General features: G+C 43.4%; 1 protein-coding gene across 17 annotated transcripts in view; it reads right to left on the bottom strand.

Annotated features, from left to right (window-relative positions):
• CASK (calcium/calmodulin dependent serine protein kinase) overlaps positions 1-18,245 on the bottom strand; it is a 461,253-nt gene that overhangs the window by 26,305 nt on the left and 416,703 nt on the right. For all 17 annotated transcript variants that reach the window (XM_068269833.1, XM_068269836.1, XM_068269834.1 and 14 more), the window contains 2 exons: positions 14,297-14,499; positions 5,237-5,320 (listed from right to left, as the gene is read on the bottom strand). In XM_068269833.1, the coding sequence (XP_068125934.1) occupies positions 5,237-5,320; positions 14,297-14,499 (287 nt within the window). The remainder of the gene's footprint in view (positions 1-5,236; positions 5,321-14,296; positions 14,500-18,245) is intronic.

Genomic DNA, 18,245 nt, shown 5'->3' with positions numbered 1-18,245 from the left:
GGTGAGACCTATGCTTCCTGTGCAAGCTGTCAAATGATTACTGCATGCAAATCCCTGCATATTGAGCGCTGTGCATTTTGATCTAGCTTAACCATTGTCTGTGCTCGCTTGCTGAAGCACTTAAAAGAAAAAAGGACTCATAATTATCTACTGTACTACAGATCTATCTATCTATCTATCTATCTATCTATCTATCTATCTATCTATCTATCTATCTATGTTCATGCTATGCTTAAAGTGTACCAGAGACAACATGAGACATGAAGAGGCACAGTGCAAAACATTAATAACAATGCTGTTAATCTTTTTTATTTTTTTTATTTTGCTGCCGGAGTTAATTTTCAGGCATGCAGGTAAGTGGTTAGGGAGGGGACTGTGTGGGAGCTGCCTACACGCGCGGTCCCTGTAAAAGATGTAATCAACGATTACGTCCAACCGAAGCCTCCCACCTGAATGCCAATTTATGCAATTCCTGCTAGATTTGGTATGGCAGGCAAAAGGTGTATGACCGTACACCTGATTGGCTGACTGGCGCCTGCTGACCAGATAAAGGTAGGAATTTGCTTAAACTGGTAGTGAGCAATTGTGTGTGTTGCAATTAGCATTCAGTTTAGAGGTGATGGGGGTGAAGTCCCTGAAGATGAGAGGTCCAAGGCTCGCCTGCATTTCCCTCTAGGTATCGCATGGTGGTTTAGGGGCCCCCACCAGTGAGAGACTGGGGCCCCTGGCTGTCGTGCGAACCAGCGTTTGTGATTTTAAATTTCTTTTTTGCAGCTTCCAGGATGCGGTTGACAGGCAGGGGCGCCTCTGGCCATTTTGTCACTCCAGGCGTGGAAATCTGTGACGCTGCCCCCCCCCCCTTCAATTAAAATAATCACAATGCTGCAGCATTTCACCAGAAAATAATCGTATTACAGTAGTGGTTCAGTGCAATACTACGAGCCGCCGATCTACAGCCTCTATACCACTGTGTCCAATTGAAAAATGTACTGTTTGATCGTAATTTTGATACATTTTTGCAACAGATTCATTTATCGAAAGTATAATCGATCTGGGTTGTTGGTAATCACCAGATTCAATCCTAGTGAAAGAATCTGTCAGTAAAAATGAATGCATGTATTGACAGCTATAGGCTAGGGTTACTAATAAGATCGGGGTGATTAAATTGTGAGGGTAAGAGGTGGTGGGGGGCAAAGTATCTCTACTTGACTAGTACTTGACTAGGAACATTTATAGTGCATTTTTCTCCTGGCGGACTCAGGAGCTGCAGCCACTAGGACGCACTCTATAGGCAGTAGCAGTGTTAGGGAGTCTTGCCCAAGGTCTCCTACTGAATAAGTGCTGGCTTACTGAGCAGGAATAGCTGAGGTTTGAACCCAGGTCGCCAGTGCCAGAGGCAAAGCCCTTAACCATTACACTATCCAGAGAGGGGAGAAAAGAACTTTTATTTAGCTTTCCTGTATGACAAGAAGACAGCCGGTACTAGGGTAAGGGGGAAACGAAGGTTAATAAAGGAGAGAACAGAAGTGGAGAGATACTGAGATGGAGCAGAGAGCTTAGATCCCATATCACACAGAGTCTACTTGCCTGTAATGTGACTCCTGCCCTGCCAATCTCTCACACAAGGCTGCAGCAGCCCTCCTGGAGTCTAGGGACAGTCGAAAACTTTTCACTCTGTGTAATACCTTATCAAGCTGTCCACATGCAGACTTTACAATGGTGAGAGAGCAGACAGAGTTTTTTTTCTTTGGACTCTGCATAAGGCAAGCCTCCTCAGCCAGCCTAATGCTTCACATTGCCTTATACAAGAAAAACCTCAAAGCACCAGGCACTGTACCAGCAGCCTGGAGGAAAATCTACCCCCTTTGCCTTGCCCCCGGCCAGTCCACTCCGTTCTGGAATGCCTTGTACCTGCTTCCCAGAAAGACGCAATGCTCCTCTTCTGATGTGTTTTCTGGTCATAAAGAGGGGCGGGACAGGAGTGAACAGACACACTCCTAGATCCCGAGATAAAAACTAATTAGGGAACGTCATACAAAGAATTGTAGACAAAAGTTTTGTAGACTCCTTATGAGAGGCTGAGCAGCAGATGCTTTCATTAGAACTTTTTATCTCCGCACCCTTAGTTTTCAGTCTCTAAGGACAGGAAAAAAAAAACTTTTTCCCCCCTAGAAGCGCCCCCAGATAAATCTGCTGCTCCAGGCAGTTGGCTTATCAGCTGGTGCCTAGAGGCGCCTCTGTTGACAGGTAAGTGGTTAGGGAGGGGACTGTGTGGGAGCTGCCTACACGCGGCGGTCCCTATAAAAGATGTAATCAACGATTACATCCAACCGAAGCCTCCCACCTGAATGCCAATTTATGCAATTCCTGCTAGATTTGGTATGGCAGGCAAAAGGTGTATGATCGCACACCTGATTGGCTGACTGGCGCCTGCTGACCAGATAAAGGTAGGAAATTGCTTGAACTGGTAGTGAGCAATTATGTGTGTTGCATTTGGCATTCAGTTTAGAGGCGATGGGGGTGAAGTCCCTGGAGGTGAGAGGTCCAGGGCTCGCCCGCATTTCCCTCTAGGCATCGCATGGTGGTTTAGGGGCCCCTGCCAGTGAGAGAGACTGGGGCCCCTGGCTGTCGTGCGAACCAGCGTTTTTGTAAATGTTTAAATATAAAAGAAAACCTTGGGATATCTAAAAGTCATTTTAGGAGTAAGAGGATAAATACAATTGCTTATCTCATCAGTTTATTTTCACCTTGGGTTAACTTTAATATTACTTATATTTAATTTAACTTGCACTCAGAGAAAATGTGGCCGTAAGACTTTTCAGTGTACGTCAGGCCCGCATTTACATCATAGGAGCCTATAGGCACAGATGTCCTGGCACCCTATACTTCGCCCTCCAGAAACCCACAAACCCCTGTTGAACCGCACCACAAGTGTGCTGGTTGACCCAGTTGTGACTTCTCCCTTACCAGTCATAGGTAGCTACAGGTGTCCCTTAGCATTAGGTAGCCAGTAGTGGTGCCCCAACTGAAGGGAGATCTTGTCAGTGGAATGCCGAGAGCCAAGCGACTAAACTCTCATTTAAACTCTGCTGCTCACTCTGCACAGGGAAGGGGAGTGAGCCGCCCGTACTTTATCAGGCGCATGTAGGCGCGTGCCTACATTGCCTTATGGTACATCCGGCCCTGGTGTACGTACTAAACTTCCACATTTTGTGCAACATGATGATGTACACAATTGATGACCATTTCTTGGATCTGTTGGTACATGTTTAGTACATTAGGAAGGCAGTTTCTACTATCCTCATAGAATTTGTCTAAACTGCCTAGTTCTTGCAGGCTTTCCTGCACATCAGGTGTGCCCACTCCATTTCCATTTAGGAACTTTGTAACAAGAGTCGTGTCATCCACCTGAAGCACTGTGCATCCGCTATATTAGCTGTAGGGAATACAGACCATAAGGAGTGCCAAGAAGAATTTAGGGGCTGATATATTAATTTCCTTTTAAACAATACTAGTTGCCTGGCATCCTGATGATCTTTCATGCTTTACTAGTGTCTGAATCACACACCTGAAACAAACATGCAGCAAATGCAGGCAAACATCTGATCTGCATGCTTGATCAGGGTCTACGGCAAAGTATTTGAAGCAAGGAATCAGGACAGCCAGGCAACTCACATGGTTTATAAATAAATATGGCAGCATTCATATCCCCCTCATTTCAGCTGTCCTTTAATGTCAATCTATTGAACTATTTATTGGTTCCCTGCTGTAAGGCATGTCTGCACAACCACACAGAAGTTTTATAACACATTATTAGTCCTCAGGACTGGGAACAGCAGAAGAGAACTGATGGTGCAGGACAGAATGGGTGAGTTGGAAAAAAAACAAAAAAACAATAGGGTAGTACAGCGCTCGGCCAAGACAATCCACCAGTCTGAATCACTCGGGCACGCATCAGGGAGGATCAGGAGGTGCCGAAAACATGTTAGATTTTCAGCAAAGGTGGCATTGACTGAAAACCATCTAGCATGTGTGCAAGGTTCAACTGCAGAGAACTTGTGATTTACAAACCTTTCATTTAGTAACTTTCACAGTGAAAAAAAGGCACATGAAAGTTCTAAGTAGGGTGGGTATGGTATATACATTAGTTTATCATCATGTTACATGCCACTTCAGGTACAACAACATGTAAAACTCTGCATTCTTAGAAACTTGATATGACATATACCAGTGCCCCACAAGACTTTTTTGTAATTTAAGGTTATTAAAAGGTATCTTTCTACTTCATTTTTCAGCCAGCTATGAATTTCCAAAACTGTCTGAAGTTGAAATTCGTTATTCCCATCCTGTTGCATGAGCGATGAGCTGCACAGAGCAGATGTTTGCTACTCGATTTCTACACCTGGACTAATCCATTGACTAGCAACAATCCTGAATAATTCCGCCTTGCAGCTTCTGTAAAAACCCCTGTGGTATAATTATGCTGAACATTTAAAGGAAACCGGAGATGAAACAAGTACCAGCATTTATACTTACTTGTGGCTTCCTCCAACCCCCTGTAGGCTGTGGGCTCCCTCGCTGTCCTCCCGGTCACTTTGTTCTCTCGCAGGCAACTGCAGGTGCGGCCATGGCCGCAGTAGTCCTTGGTTGTGCTTCCATGGCTGGGAGCATTCTGCATCTGCTGAGATTGTCTTAGTGAACCGCCCATGCCCAGAAAGTTCCTGTTCATGGGATCGCAATCGGGTACCCAGGAGGAGCCCATGGTCTAAAGGGACCTGGAGGAAGCCCCATGTAAAATAAATGCTTGTACTGTTTCATCTTAGGTACACTTTAAGAAAGCTGAAATCAGGCTTACTATTAACCCCTGCAATGTATGGAGATCATCTCTTAGTAGTGGTGTTTCACTTTAATTTGTTATTGAAATGTGCACCAAATTTGGAATTTTTCTCATGCTGAAAAGATTGAATGGTATGTATATATTTGCAAAGACAAGCCTACAATAAATTCAGAAAAATTAGCCAACTGTTTAACTTCTGCATTGTACTGAAAAAGTGTGATTGCTATCATGAAAGAACCAGGTGCTAAAGATTATATTATTTTCAATACACTGTGGACTCAATGAGTTACAGGATGTGCATAAGCAGATGAGCATATTCCAAAAGCAGGTCAAAATAATATACATATATTGTGTAAACAATACATATTGTTGGTTGAAGAGAGAAAGAAATGAGCTTACCTCATTGATGCTTGGGGTAATTGTAGGTGCAGCAATAAAGACCACAAAAGGAGAAAATTCTGCTGTTCTCAAGACTTTAAGAGCCTAAAAATATGAAGACATCCAACTAGTTATTGTACTCTTAATGGAGTAGCCATCAGAATTATTTTAAGAGGATTTTGCCTAGACAGACACATGGGAGTTCTCATTTTTCATTTGTTTAAATCTTTCGCTTAGGTTTTACTTCAGTGCTGTGAAATATATTTTGAAGAACACTCCATAATGTTTTATTAGTTTGGGTACAGAATAAGGAGAACATTTAATCTGACAAAATCCAAAGTGTTTTTTCCATGCAGCCCTCAAATCCCATCTCCACACCTCTCATCGACTACTCTATCTGAACATTCTCTCTCCTCTATAATGTCCAAATCCCATCTAACCACCTGTTCTTTGGACCCTATTCCCTCCAATCTCATTCTGCAGGTAACATCATCGATCATGCCTCTACCGGTAAGAAAGGATCAGCAAACCAGACTTGGCTCGATGAAAAAATGTCCATTCTTTATTAGAAAAATCCACATGACAAAAAGTAGTGCAATAAAACCACAGGATCTCTACAAACTCTACCTCGATCTCTACCACATGCCTCTACTAACATCGCTATTAAACCTATCCATTTCCACTGGCATCTTTCTGTCATCACTTAAAAAAGCTGCTGTGACACCACTACTTAAAAACTCCATGTCTAGATCCCACCGCACTTGCCAACTACCGCCCAGTGTCACTTCTCCTATTTGCATCCAAATTACTTGAACGATACATTCTTTCTGAACTAAGCCATTCTTTCTGAACTAAGCCATTATTTATCTGCTAACTCCCCTGCTTGACCAGTTCCAGTCTGGCTTTCGCTCTAACAACTCCACAGAAACAGCTCTTAGGGCTGTTGCACACTACAAGAGCTTTTCTAAGCGCTATGTGATTTTAAAAGCTCTTGCTAGTGTTATTCTATGTGTGTGTTCACACTGGAGCGATGTGATTTTGTAAAAATCCCCCATAGCATTTCATTAGCAAGAGCTTTTAAAATCTCTAGCGTTTAAAAAGCTCTTGTAGTGTGCACCATTCCTTACTAAAGTGGACAATGATCATCTTGCAGCTAAATCCAAAAGGTCATTATTCCATACTCATCCTCCTTGATCTGTCATCAGCATTTGATACTGATGACCAGACTTTAAGGTGGCCATACACTGGCCCGATTCGCGGGCGTTTTGACAGCAGATTCGATCCTGGGATCGAATCTGCTGCCAATCGTTTGCGGTAAACGCACCCGCCGATCCGATTTCCTCCCGAAATCGTATCGGTCCATCGATCGCGCCGTGCGGGAAATTACCCTCGATCGCCCACGGGTAGGGAGCGCGTCGCTAGCGGCGGCCGATCCGATCAGGTATACATTACCTGACGCTGGCTCCCGGGCATCTTCTCCGCGCTGCACGGCTCTGTTCCGGCTCCATCCCGGCGCTTCCTGTGTCACTGCAGTGACCAGGAAGTTCAAACAGAGGGCGCTCTATTTGAACTTCCTGGTCACGGAGTGACACAGGAAGCGCCGGGATGGAGCCGGAACAGAGCCGTGCAACGCGGAGAAGATGCCCGGGAGCCAGCATCAGGTAATGTATACGGGGGGGGGGGCTCAACAGATTGTGATCGGTTTCAGGCTGAAATCGATTCACAATCTGTTTGCAGTAAAGGCAGCCATACGATCCCTCTCTGATCAGATTCGATCAGATAGGGATCTGTCAGCTGGTCGATCTAATGGGGCAAATCGACCAGTGTATGGCTACCTTTACTCCTACAGATACTATCAACTGTAGGCATAAAGGGCCTCGCTCTCTCCTGGATATTTCCCTATCTCTCTGGAAGGTCTTTCACAGTCTTTTACTAAGATCAGATCTCTTCTCCACATCCTTTGTCTGTGGGGGTACCTCAAGACTTTGTCCTTAGCCCCCTCCTCTTTCTATCTAAATGCACAGTCTTGGCAACTTAACTCATTTGGGTTTCAATACCACTTATATGCAGACAATACACAACTGTAACTCTTACCACCAGACCTTAACTTCCTACTCACAAGTGTTCCTGACTGCTTGTCTGCTATATCCTCTTTCATGACCTCTCGCTTCTTAAAACTTAATATAATTTTTATGAAAATCATTTTTCCACCGTCTGTCCATCTCTGCTGCTATAACAAATACTAACATTAAATAATAATAATAAATGTCCTCTCTCTCTTATTCTGTACATTCACTCCTCAACCAGCTCCTGTCATCCCCAACTCAAAAACATGTCTCGCACCTTTTCTCACTCAGGTCACAACTAAAATGTTAATACCTACTGTTATAATATGTCGTCAGGACTATTGTATCATACTACTTTGTAAACTACCAACTAAAAGGCTGGCACCGCTTCAATCTGTACTTAAAGAGACTCTGAAGAGAGAATAAATCTCGCTTCAGAGCTTATATATAGCAGGGGCATGTGTGCCCCTGCTAAAACGCCGCTATCCCGCCGCTGAACGGGGGTCCCTTACCCCCCAAATCCCCCCTTGCAAAATCTACGACCAACTTGGTCGTAGATTTTGCTGCTGTTGAGGCACGGCTAACGGCTGCAGCCCTGCCTCTCAGCGCCGTCTATCAGCGGCGCATCGCCGCCTCTCCCCACCCCTCTCAGTGAAGGAAGACAGAGGGGCAGGGGAGAGGCAGAGATACGCGCTGATAGACGCGCCTGAGGCAGGGCTGCGTGCATTAGCCCTGCCTCAAACAGGAAGAGATCCCCGTGAGTAGACGAGGGGACTTGGGGGGTAAGGGACCCCCGTTCAGCCGCGGGATAGGGGCATTTTAGTAGGGGCACACATGCCCATGCTGAATATAAGAGCTGAAGAGAGTTTTATACTCGCTTCAGTCTCTCTAACTTGGCTGCTCATTTAATTTACCTTTCTACTCTCTTCTCTGCTGCTTCTTTTTCAAGCTTTTCACTGGCTGCCAATTAACCAGAGGATCCAGTTCAAACTCTTAACCCTAACCTACAAAGTTCTCCACAATTTTTCCTTCCTGTACATCTCCTCACTAGTTTCCAGATACCAACCCAATCTCAGATCTGCACATGACCTTTTTGTCCTCCTCTAGAATTACCTCCTCGCTTTCTTATATACAGGATTTTGCACGTGCTTCACCCCTCCTGTGGAATGCTCTTCCACAACACATCAGTCACTTTCCAACCTGATCTCTAAAAAAGTGCGTTTTGACAGAGCGTTTCAAGATAAGTATACGCTCTACTTTAGGCCATTCCCCTTTAACCTAAGGCCAAGTTGCACTCCTACTAGATATCCTTAAAACATACTGCCTCTAGGTATGTTTATTGTATACTACCCCACCTCGTTTCCCCCCATTCCTTTAGATTGTAGACTCGCAAGGGCAGGGCTCCCTCTCTTCCTTTTGTGTCTTGGAATGTTACACATTTTATTCATCATGTTACTTTTGTCACTGTATTTACCAATTCTGTATTTTGTATATTGCTGTATACCATTGTCTGTATTATTATGTACCCCATGTTGGTTTGTTTTGTACTTTGTACAGTGCCACGGAATATGTTGGCGTTTTTTAAAATCAATAATTATACCTGTAACTTTTTGCTAACAACTGTAAACATTTTTAACATTCCTGAGCAGTCTCTCTAGTCAGCTCTATGTCTAAATTGATGGGAAGAAGACTGGAATACTTAAAGTGAACCTCCGGACTAAAAATCTACTCAGCAGAACTGAAAAGGCTTGGTATTTCTTTAATGATGGGATTTCCTATGTTATTCACGTTGCCTAGCAACTGGGAGAGGTGCTCAGGACACAGGACAGTTGGAACTGTGCATTATGCTCCCTGTCACCTCCTTTCAACCAAAAAGATGGCTGCCATCATGAAATCAAACATTTGCCTGTTCTTTTAAAACAGGGTGGGTAAGAGATTATATTACCTATCTATTTTAATTAACATAACTAATGTAACTTAATGACAGTATATTTGTTTAGGCTGGAGTTTCTCTTTAAGTAAAGGTGGCCATAGACCTGACTATTATAGGCAGATTCGACAAAGAGACAAGATTATCTGTAATCGAATCTGATTAGAGATACATTTGTATCTTGGTTGAAGCTGCCCATATACTACAGGCCGATTCTCGTCCGATTTCAGCATGAAATCTTCAGGGAATCGGCTAAGCTCGCCATGCCCCCCTACTGTATAAATGTACCCCCCTGTGCATTTATACATTATCTGTCCGTCAGCAGCCTCTGTGTGGTGACCGTCCATCTTGCTGGAAAGCCGCATACACGCTAGCGGTCTGACATCAGACGCTATGCGCTGCTAGCGTGTATGTGGAACCCGGTGAGATGGATGGTCACCGCGTACAGGTAATGTATAAATGCAGTAGTATGCACAGGGGTGTCTGCGGGCTTCAGGCAATGGTAAATGTTGTGGGGAGTTCCTATGGCTGGAAGGGTCACCAATCCTCCAAATGATCCAATCAATCCACACAATTCCCATAAGGAACTCAACCCTCAGCGGATACTTATCCAACGAAGAACATTTATTCAAGTGTTACATGAGTATACACAGCATAATACTTCCAGCACAACGTTTCGGGCGAAGTGCCCTTTATCAAGTGCTCGAAGTTTCACATAGAAATAACACATTTATAACATCATTACACCTGACCACACCTTGCATAAGGGGGCGGGAACAATACCTATTGCATTTTAACCCTATGAACAGCTAGCTCTATAAAAAACACCTGAGACTAAAATCCTCGTTTAAGCCCCCTGGCGACTGCGTCCCCAGCCTATCCATCCACCAGGCCTCCCTCCTCAAAAGTTCCCTAATATGGTCACCACCCTCATATCTCGGGACCACCTCCAAAACCTGCCAGCGCAATTGACTCACATTGTGGCCCAACTCAGAAAAATGTCTGGCTAATGGTGGATCCTTTCTAGAATCCTCTTGCTCACCACCTGTGGCCTTTTTAGGTTTTTTGATGTTACTTTTGTGTTCGTTTAATCGGGTCTTTATGTCCCTTGTGGTCTGTCCCACATAGGCCAGACCACAGGGACATTTAATGAAATACACCACCCCCTTTGTATCACAGGTGGCATAATCTCTAAGTGATATACCCTCACCTGACCGAGGGTGATGAACCTTGGGCCCTTTAATGATGTTATTGCAATGTTGGCAATGTAAGCAGAGGAATGTACCCTTTTTAGGGGTACCCAGGAAAATTTGTTTTGCCCCCCCGGGTCTTCCAATGTCAGCTCTGACAAGATGATCCCTTAGGGACTTGCCCTTCCTGTAAACAAATCTGGGGGTGGCCCTACAGACTGACAGTAACTGGGGATCCGCAGCTACCATGGGCCAAAATTTAACTATCTTATCCTTTAAAATGGCGGATTCACGGCAAAAAGTGGTGATGAAGTTCAACTCTCCCCTCTCACCATCACTTATCTTTTCCTTGTAGATTCTCAGTGTTTCTCTCCCCATCATCCCCACCTCACTTGCATTTCCTCGATGTGGAGGTTCGGGTGAAAAATGGTAGTTTTGAAACAGATTTGTACAGAAAGGAGACAGATAAGAATGGCTTTTTATTAGCCACTAGTTGTCACCCGAAGCCCCTCATCGATGGGCTCCCTAAGAGTCAATACATTAGGGTGAGAAGAATCACTTCTTCTGATGAGCTTTATCGCAAGCAATCGCAGCTCCTCACTGATGATTTTGTTAAACGTGGATATAGTCGCAAGAAATGTGAGGAATTAGCCAGTGAGGTGGGGATGATGGGGAGAGAAACACTGAGAATCTACAAGGAAAAGATAAGTGATGGTGAGAGGGGAGAGTTGAACTTCATCACCACTTTTTGCCGTGAATCCGCCATTTTAAAGGATAAGATAGTTAAATTTTGGCGGATCCCCAGTTACTGTCAGTCTGTAGGGCCACCCCCAGATTTGTTTACAGGAAGGGCAAGTCCCTAAGGGATCATCTTGTCAGAGCTGACATTGGAAGACCCGGGGGGGCAAAACAAATGTTCCTGGGTACCCCTAAAAAGGGTACATTCCCCTGCTTACATTGCCAACATTGCAATAACATCATTAAAGGGCCCAAGGTTCATCACCCTCGGTCAGGTGAGGGTATATCACTTAGAGATTATGCCACCTGTGATACAAAGGGGGTGGTGTATTTCATTAAATGTCCCTGTGGTCTGGCCTATGTGGGACAGACCACAAGGGACATAAAGACCCGATTAAACGAACACAAAAGTAACATCAAAAAACCTAAAAAGGCCACAGGTGGTGAGCAAGAGGATTCTAGAAAGGATCCACCATTAGCCAGACATTTTTCTGAGTTGGGCCACAATGTGAGTCAATTGCGCTGGCAGGTTTTGGAGGTGGTCCCGAGATATGAGGGTGGTGACCATATTAGGGAACTTTTGAGGAGGGAGGCCTGGTGGATGGATAGGCTGGGGACGCAGTCGCCAGGGGGCTTAAACGAGGATTTTAGTCTCAGGTGTTTTTTATAGAGCTAGCTGTTCATAGGGTTAAAATGCAATAGGTATTGTTCCCGCCCCCTTATGCAAGGTGTGGTCAGGTGTAATGATGTTATAAATGTGTTATTTCTATGTGAAACTTCGAGCACTTGATAAAGGGCACTTCGCCCGAAACGTTGTGCTGGAAGTATTATGCTGTGTATACTCATGTAACCCTTAAATAAATGTTCTTCGTTGGATAAGTATCCGCTGAGGGTTGAGTTCCTTATGGGAATTGTGTGGATTGAATGTATAAATGCACACACCGGGCACAATTATACATTGCGGCAGCAGCAGTGAGGGTTTTGACGCTCATTCCGAAATTGGCTGCAGTACCGCCGCACACCCGACCAACCAACTTTGGCTCGACATCTTGTGGCATGCACAGTTGTCAATGCGACCAATTTCTTTCCCAAAATTGGTCGCTTTAAAGAAATTGGTCGCTTTGTCGGTCGGGCATGCACTTGGTGGCACAAATTATCGTCCAATTCGATTATAATAATTATTGAATTGGAAGGTTGATCATCGGCCAAGCTGTCCGATGTATAGGCCACCTTTAGGCGTACATTATGCAACTGTGGTAGATCAGTAAATTATTGATATCTCTCTGGTTGTTTACCAGTGTACCACATATTACCAGTAGATATTAACCTCCCTGGCGGTAAGCCCGTGCTGAGCACGGGCTATGCCGCCAGAAGGCACCGCTCAGGCCCTCCTGGGCCGATTTGCATAATTTTTTTTTTGCTACACACAGCTAGCACTTTGCTAGCTGCATGTGCAATCCGATCGCCGCCGCGCCGCAGCCGCCCCCCAGACCCCGTGCACTGCCTGGCCAATCAGTGCCAGGCAGCGCTGTGGGGTGGATCGGAGTCCCCTTTGACGTCACGACGTCGGTGACGTCATCCCGCCCGTCGTCATGGCGATGGGGAAGCCCTCCAGGAGATCCCGTTCTTTGGGCTGGGGGGATGCCGCTGAGCAGCGGCTATGATAAAAAACAAAAACAAAAAACAAAAACAAAAAAAAAACAAAAAAAACCAAACACTTTTTTCCACAGCACTAAAAAGTATTTAGCCACTAGCAGGCTACAGAATAGCGCTATTTCACACATGTAAGCTTTTATTAATGTGCTTTCGGCATGCACTAAAATATTATACACAATGTTATAGGTAATAGGAGCTCATTAAACATATGAAAATTCACAAAGCATTTCTGTGTTAAATATGAGTTGTCAGAATCTAGGTATACCATCAAAACTACTACTGCTTATTTCACTCACGATATCAAGATCCTCTTTCTGTCCCCCCTCCCCCCTCTCATATTTTAAGTGCCAAAAAATGACATCTCACTTTCACACAGAATTTAACATGGCAGTTGATGAAAATGAAAATAACACGTTAAAATCAACTTTTCTCATTTGTAGTTAGAACACAGAATAAGAGGCATCCTATGGGGATAACACTTCATGTAATTCCAATAGGGTACCTCTTATTGTGTATTCGAAGTACCTATTAGTTACCCCCTCAGGGGGAATCATTCAAGGTCTTACTGAAGTTATTGTATCTCAACTCCCAATGGCAAATCAATATGAAGAAAAGGACAGTCCTTGAGAGGACTGTGACCTATCCAGCTACTGTAACCAGTGCATACATGTCTCCGGCCCGCGGGCCAAATCTGGCCCTCAGAGCCATTAAATGTGGCTCTCAAGTGGTTTCCCCACTTTGCATTATGTATGGCCCTCTCTAGACCACCAAGAAAGCTATATTGGAGGTGAAGCCCTAGAACACCAGGGAAGCAATATGGGGGAGGTAGGGGGAAACCACTAAACACCAGGGAACTGTATAGTGGAGGGTGGGGGCCTCTAGACACTAGGGAACTGTATAGGGGTTGGAGGAGGGCCATTAGAAACCAGGTAGCTTTATAAGGGAGAAGGGTGGCCAGTAGACATTGAGTTTGGCCAGCGACTTGGTCCCAGTGTACAATTTCAGCCCACTTTGCATTTGAGTTTGACACCTCCTCTGGATCAACAGGGATATGTGAGGGAGCAGGCTGGTGGTGTACTTTGTTCTCTGGTTGAACTCTATATCTCTATTTTCAACCCAATAACGATGTAACTATGTAACCCCTGAACTAGTGGGTGTGTGTGTGGTACTCCAGAATATACCCTTTAAGCACATACAGTAGTAGAGGTAGAGACAACCCACCTTTGTGTCTTTTCAACTATCCCCCTATTATCAGGTGTTTAAGGTCTGGCTCCCTGGAATTTTATTTTCTCAGCTGTCACCTTTTCAGCTTGAATACATTTATTTTACAATTCAACTGAAAACCATGTACTATTTGTATAAATATTTAACAAGAGAAAAAAATGCAGGCATTAAAAGCCAGCTATGGAAAGCATGCCAAAGTACAGTACACAATATTAGCCACCTAGAGAAGAAAAATTAAACAGATATTCTTATTTATAAATCAATTTACTATGGTTACCTGAGGTTCTACATCAAGTATTGCAATAAGTCCCTGTTCATGGATCTTTCGTATTGTTTCCAGTTTTGTCCCATACATAGCATCCTCATGGCTGCCATATTCTAAGTATTCGTTGTTGGAGATATCTTGCATCATTTGGTCATGAGAAACAAAGAAATAATTTTTTCCATTTTCTTCATCTTTCTTTGGAGGTCTGGTTGTGTCTTAAATGTGAAACAAAATGATCATTTGTAATGCAAAAGCAAAAAGCTACAATAGTTCCATGTTGCAATCCTAAAGACTAAAACCTTTATTTCCCGATTTAGTTCATGCTTTCAGGTGTGGGAAGTGTTCATCATCAATATGAGAGCAAATGAAAGAAAGTTTTCACCTGCTTTACATGGGTAAAAAAAAAAATTAAAAAAAATTTAAACTCATCATGATGTGAAAAAAAAAGGCACCGTCCTTAGCTTAGTAATTCATTTTTTTTTTATTTATTTCTTTACCCAAGGACGGTGCCTTTTTTTTTTACATCATGATGAGTTTAAACTTTTTTTTTTTTGAAAAAAAGAAAAACAGAATGACATCCGCCTCTCCAAAGTGAACTTAGCCTTGTGTTGGTGTCTATAGCTGATGCACTCCACGTGGCATTCCATGTTACTTTAATACTTCCTCCTTCTGGGTTAGAACGAGTGTATCGGCTATAGGTGGTTACAAGGGTAAGTAAGCTACCCCCGGCCGCTGCTCGCACGTATTTCTTGGGATTCCGAATCTGAATGGCAGAGCTCATGCCTGCTCGCGCTCCTGCTGAGATTGCATGCCTCCACTGCTGGAGATTCAGTTATGTGTCAGCTGACATTTGACAATGCTTACCGGCTCCTAATCACAACTGATCATAGTGACCACTTTGTTACTGTGTCTGGCGCATACGCTATTGGAGATGAAAGGTATCCACTAATGATACAATGTTGATTGTACAATCTTACCAAATTTATGTAGTAAAAAGGTAAACTAAGTGAATATACCTCAGGTAGACCCTCATAATACATAGAAGTAGAAAGGTTCCAGAATCAAGACTGCATCATTAGTGGGATTACTGAAAGTAACCCCACCCTCTCAGCGATGGTTAGCCTAGGCCATTGATGGCTAACCTTGGCACTTCAGCTGTGGTGGAACTACAAGTCCCATGAGGGATTGCAATACTCTGACAGCTCTTAAGGTCCGTACACACGCCGGACTGCAGGCAACGACGGGTCTGTCGTCACCTCCCGCTGGGCGGGTCGTTCCAGCGACAGTCCGGCGTGTGTACAGTCTGGCCTGGTGCACACCAAAAACCGCTAGCCGATCCGCAAAATGCTAGCAGATTTTGAAACGCTTTTTCTTCTTTTTCAGTAGCGTTTTAGCTAGCATTTTGCGGTTTTGTAAAGCGTTTTTGGTGTAGTAGATTTCATGTATTGTTACAGTAAAGCTGTTACTGAACAGCTACTGTAACAAAAAAACGCCTGGCAAACCGCTCTGAAGTGCCGTTTTTCAGAGCGGTTTGCGTTTTTCCTATACTTAACATTGAGGCAGAAACGCATCCGCAATCCAAAATCTGCAGCAGCTCGGGAGTATTCGTTTCTGCAAAACGCCTCCCGCTCTGGTGTGCACCAACCCATTGAAATACATTACCCTAGTGGATCCGCACCCGCAAGCGGATCGCAAACCGCAGCAGAACCGCTCTGGTGTGCACTAGGCCTCTGTCTGCAGACTGATACGGCTGTTACTGAGCAATCTGATCTCTGGGAGACTGGGTCATGATTCTGCTGACTTTGGCACAAACAACAAATATTCCAACTGATTTAATGCAGAGGGAAATGTAATTATCACACTAACTTGGCAAGCATTAGCATAGCAATCAAAATCAGACACTAAGATGTGTGAGGTGCAGGGCTGACAGTTTAATCATTTGAGGAGTGTTTACTTTCATCTACGCTTGCAACAAAGCGCTTATCTATCATGAAGACCAAAAAAAAGGTGATTTATTTATTTATTTATTTTTAAGACACGGGGTGATAGTAGCTTTATAGAGGGAAACATTAACACTGTTGTAGGTTAAAATTTGTAATAACTTTGGTGATCCTGATATAGGTTCAACTGTAGACCGAGGTTACATGTGCGTTAGTAGAAGGGCACCAACCTTAGGTAGTAGGCTAAAGGTGGCCACACACACACCATACAATTTTTTTTTTAAATATATTGAACAAAATATATTTGTTCAATTCAAGAATACCACTTTTTCTGACTGTTTGTAACAATTCAAAAATCTGATCAATGTACCACACACCTATGTTCATTTTTCCCCCAATCATAAATAAAATAACTGAAAGCTCAGAAGAAATTGATTGGAACTGCACATCAAGTAATTGACAATCCATCACACACCATACAATTCTTGATAAAGTTGGTCTGAAATTTCCAACTTTCCAAATGTCCAATCTCCAAAAATGGGGGAGGGAAATTTGATCGGATTTATGGATCGAAAAAGAAAAGCTCTTGATTTTTCGGGACAACCGATCAAAATTATTGAATTGGTAAAAAATTGGATCTTTTAATTGTATGGTGTGTGTGGCCACCTTAAAGTGGATCCGAGATAAAAAACTAACTATAACAAGTAACTTTTCTATATATCTTATGTAAAGTTTAGATAGTTTACACAGAAAATCTAGCTGCAAACAGCTTTAATAGAAAATGATTATTTCTTCCTGTGATACAATGACAGCAGCTATGTTGTTTGTAAACATTACACAGAGGCAGGCTTATCTGTATCTTGAGCACTAAGCCTGTGAAAAAAACCTAATCCCCCCCTCCTCCCCTCTGCCTCTGAAATCAATGGCTAGCAACACCTCAACCTCCTCCTGCCCAGACTGAGCTCCCATGAGCCCTTGCTACTGCCAAGGCTCTCTGAAAACCCGTGGGCGTGGTTTATTTAGTTTATAGGGAATTAGAGTATTAAAAAAAAAAAAAAAAAAAGTATTTGGCTTGAGGAATGCCCTATAAACAATAGGAAAGGAACACAATTATGCAATGAGAAAAAGTTCACCTCGGATCCACTTTAAGTCTTTATTTGAATAATTAGATTTCCCAGGGATCTGTGTGGCTGAGACAAAGCGTCTTTTTGATGTGGCTGTGAAACTTGCAAAATATTACAAAGTACACTTGCAAACTCACTATGTTGCTTCTTGCATGGTTGACTAGCACTATCCGACGGTGGTTTACACCATATTTTGTGTTGCCTGTAATAAACCTGGCCACTCCATGTTTAAATAGCCAAACACTTTCAGGAAGCCATGGGAGAAGAACATAATTTATCCAATGCACTTCAAATTAACACTTTGGGGGGGGGGGGGGGGGGATAGGGGGGTTGATGTGTCATTTTTAGATTCAATGGTATTAAATGTGTTAGTCGTGGTCCTGTAGAGGGGTGTGGGTAGTGTGGTGATGATTCAAATAGCGCAAGTTTTTTTGCATTTTTACTTTGGATACAAAGGAGCCAGTTGGTTTCAACTATCATTGGAACATCAACTTACTTTTTATCTACTATTTTCTATTGATTGTCTGGTTACTTGCCAATGAATTCAAATTTCTGTATTTTTTTTTTTTTGCTGTTCTTTGAGCTCCAGCAAGTCAGTCTATCCTTGCTTCCTCCCCATCCCCCCCCCCCCCTCACACTCTGATGTTGTCTGCATTATTTTGTTGTTTTTACTTCGTGTTTTATTTGAAAATATATCTGTGTATGTGGGAACTGCCTACATAGATCATATAGGTATTACTATGCAGCATTAGTTGTGTCAACTGTTTAACCTGGCACTGGGAGTTAATCCCCTTGTCAATTGGGACCGGTTTTCTAGGTAATTGATTAATGAAGTGGGCTGTATCAGGCTTTGCATATCACTGTGTATTTAAATGTGTGACGTGCGATCTTATGATC

Source organism: Hyperolius riggenbachi, chromosome 2 (assembly GCF_040937935.1).
Source record: "Hyperolius riggenbachi isolate aHypRig1 chromosome 2, aHypRig1.pri, whole genome shotgun sequence".
In the NCBI taxonomy this organism is placed as follows: Eukaryota; Metazoa; Chordata; class Amphibia; order Anura; family Hyperoliidae; genus Hyperolius; species Hyperolius riggenbachi.
The sequence above is the reverse complement of the archived record's forward strand: the minus strand, read 5'-3'. Positions and strand labels throughout refer to the sequence as shown.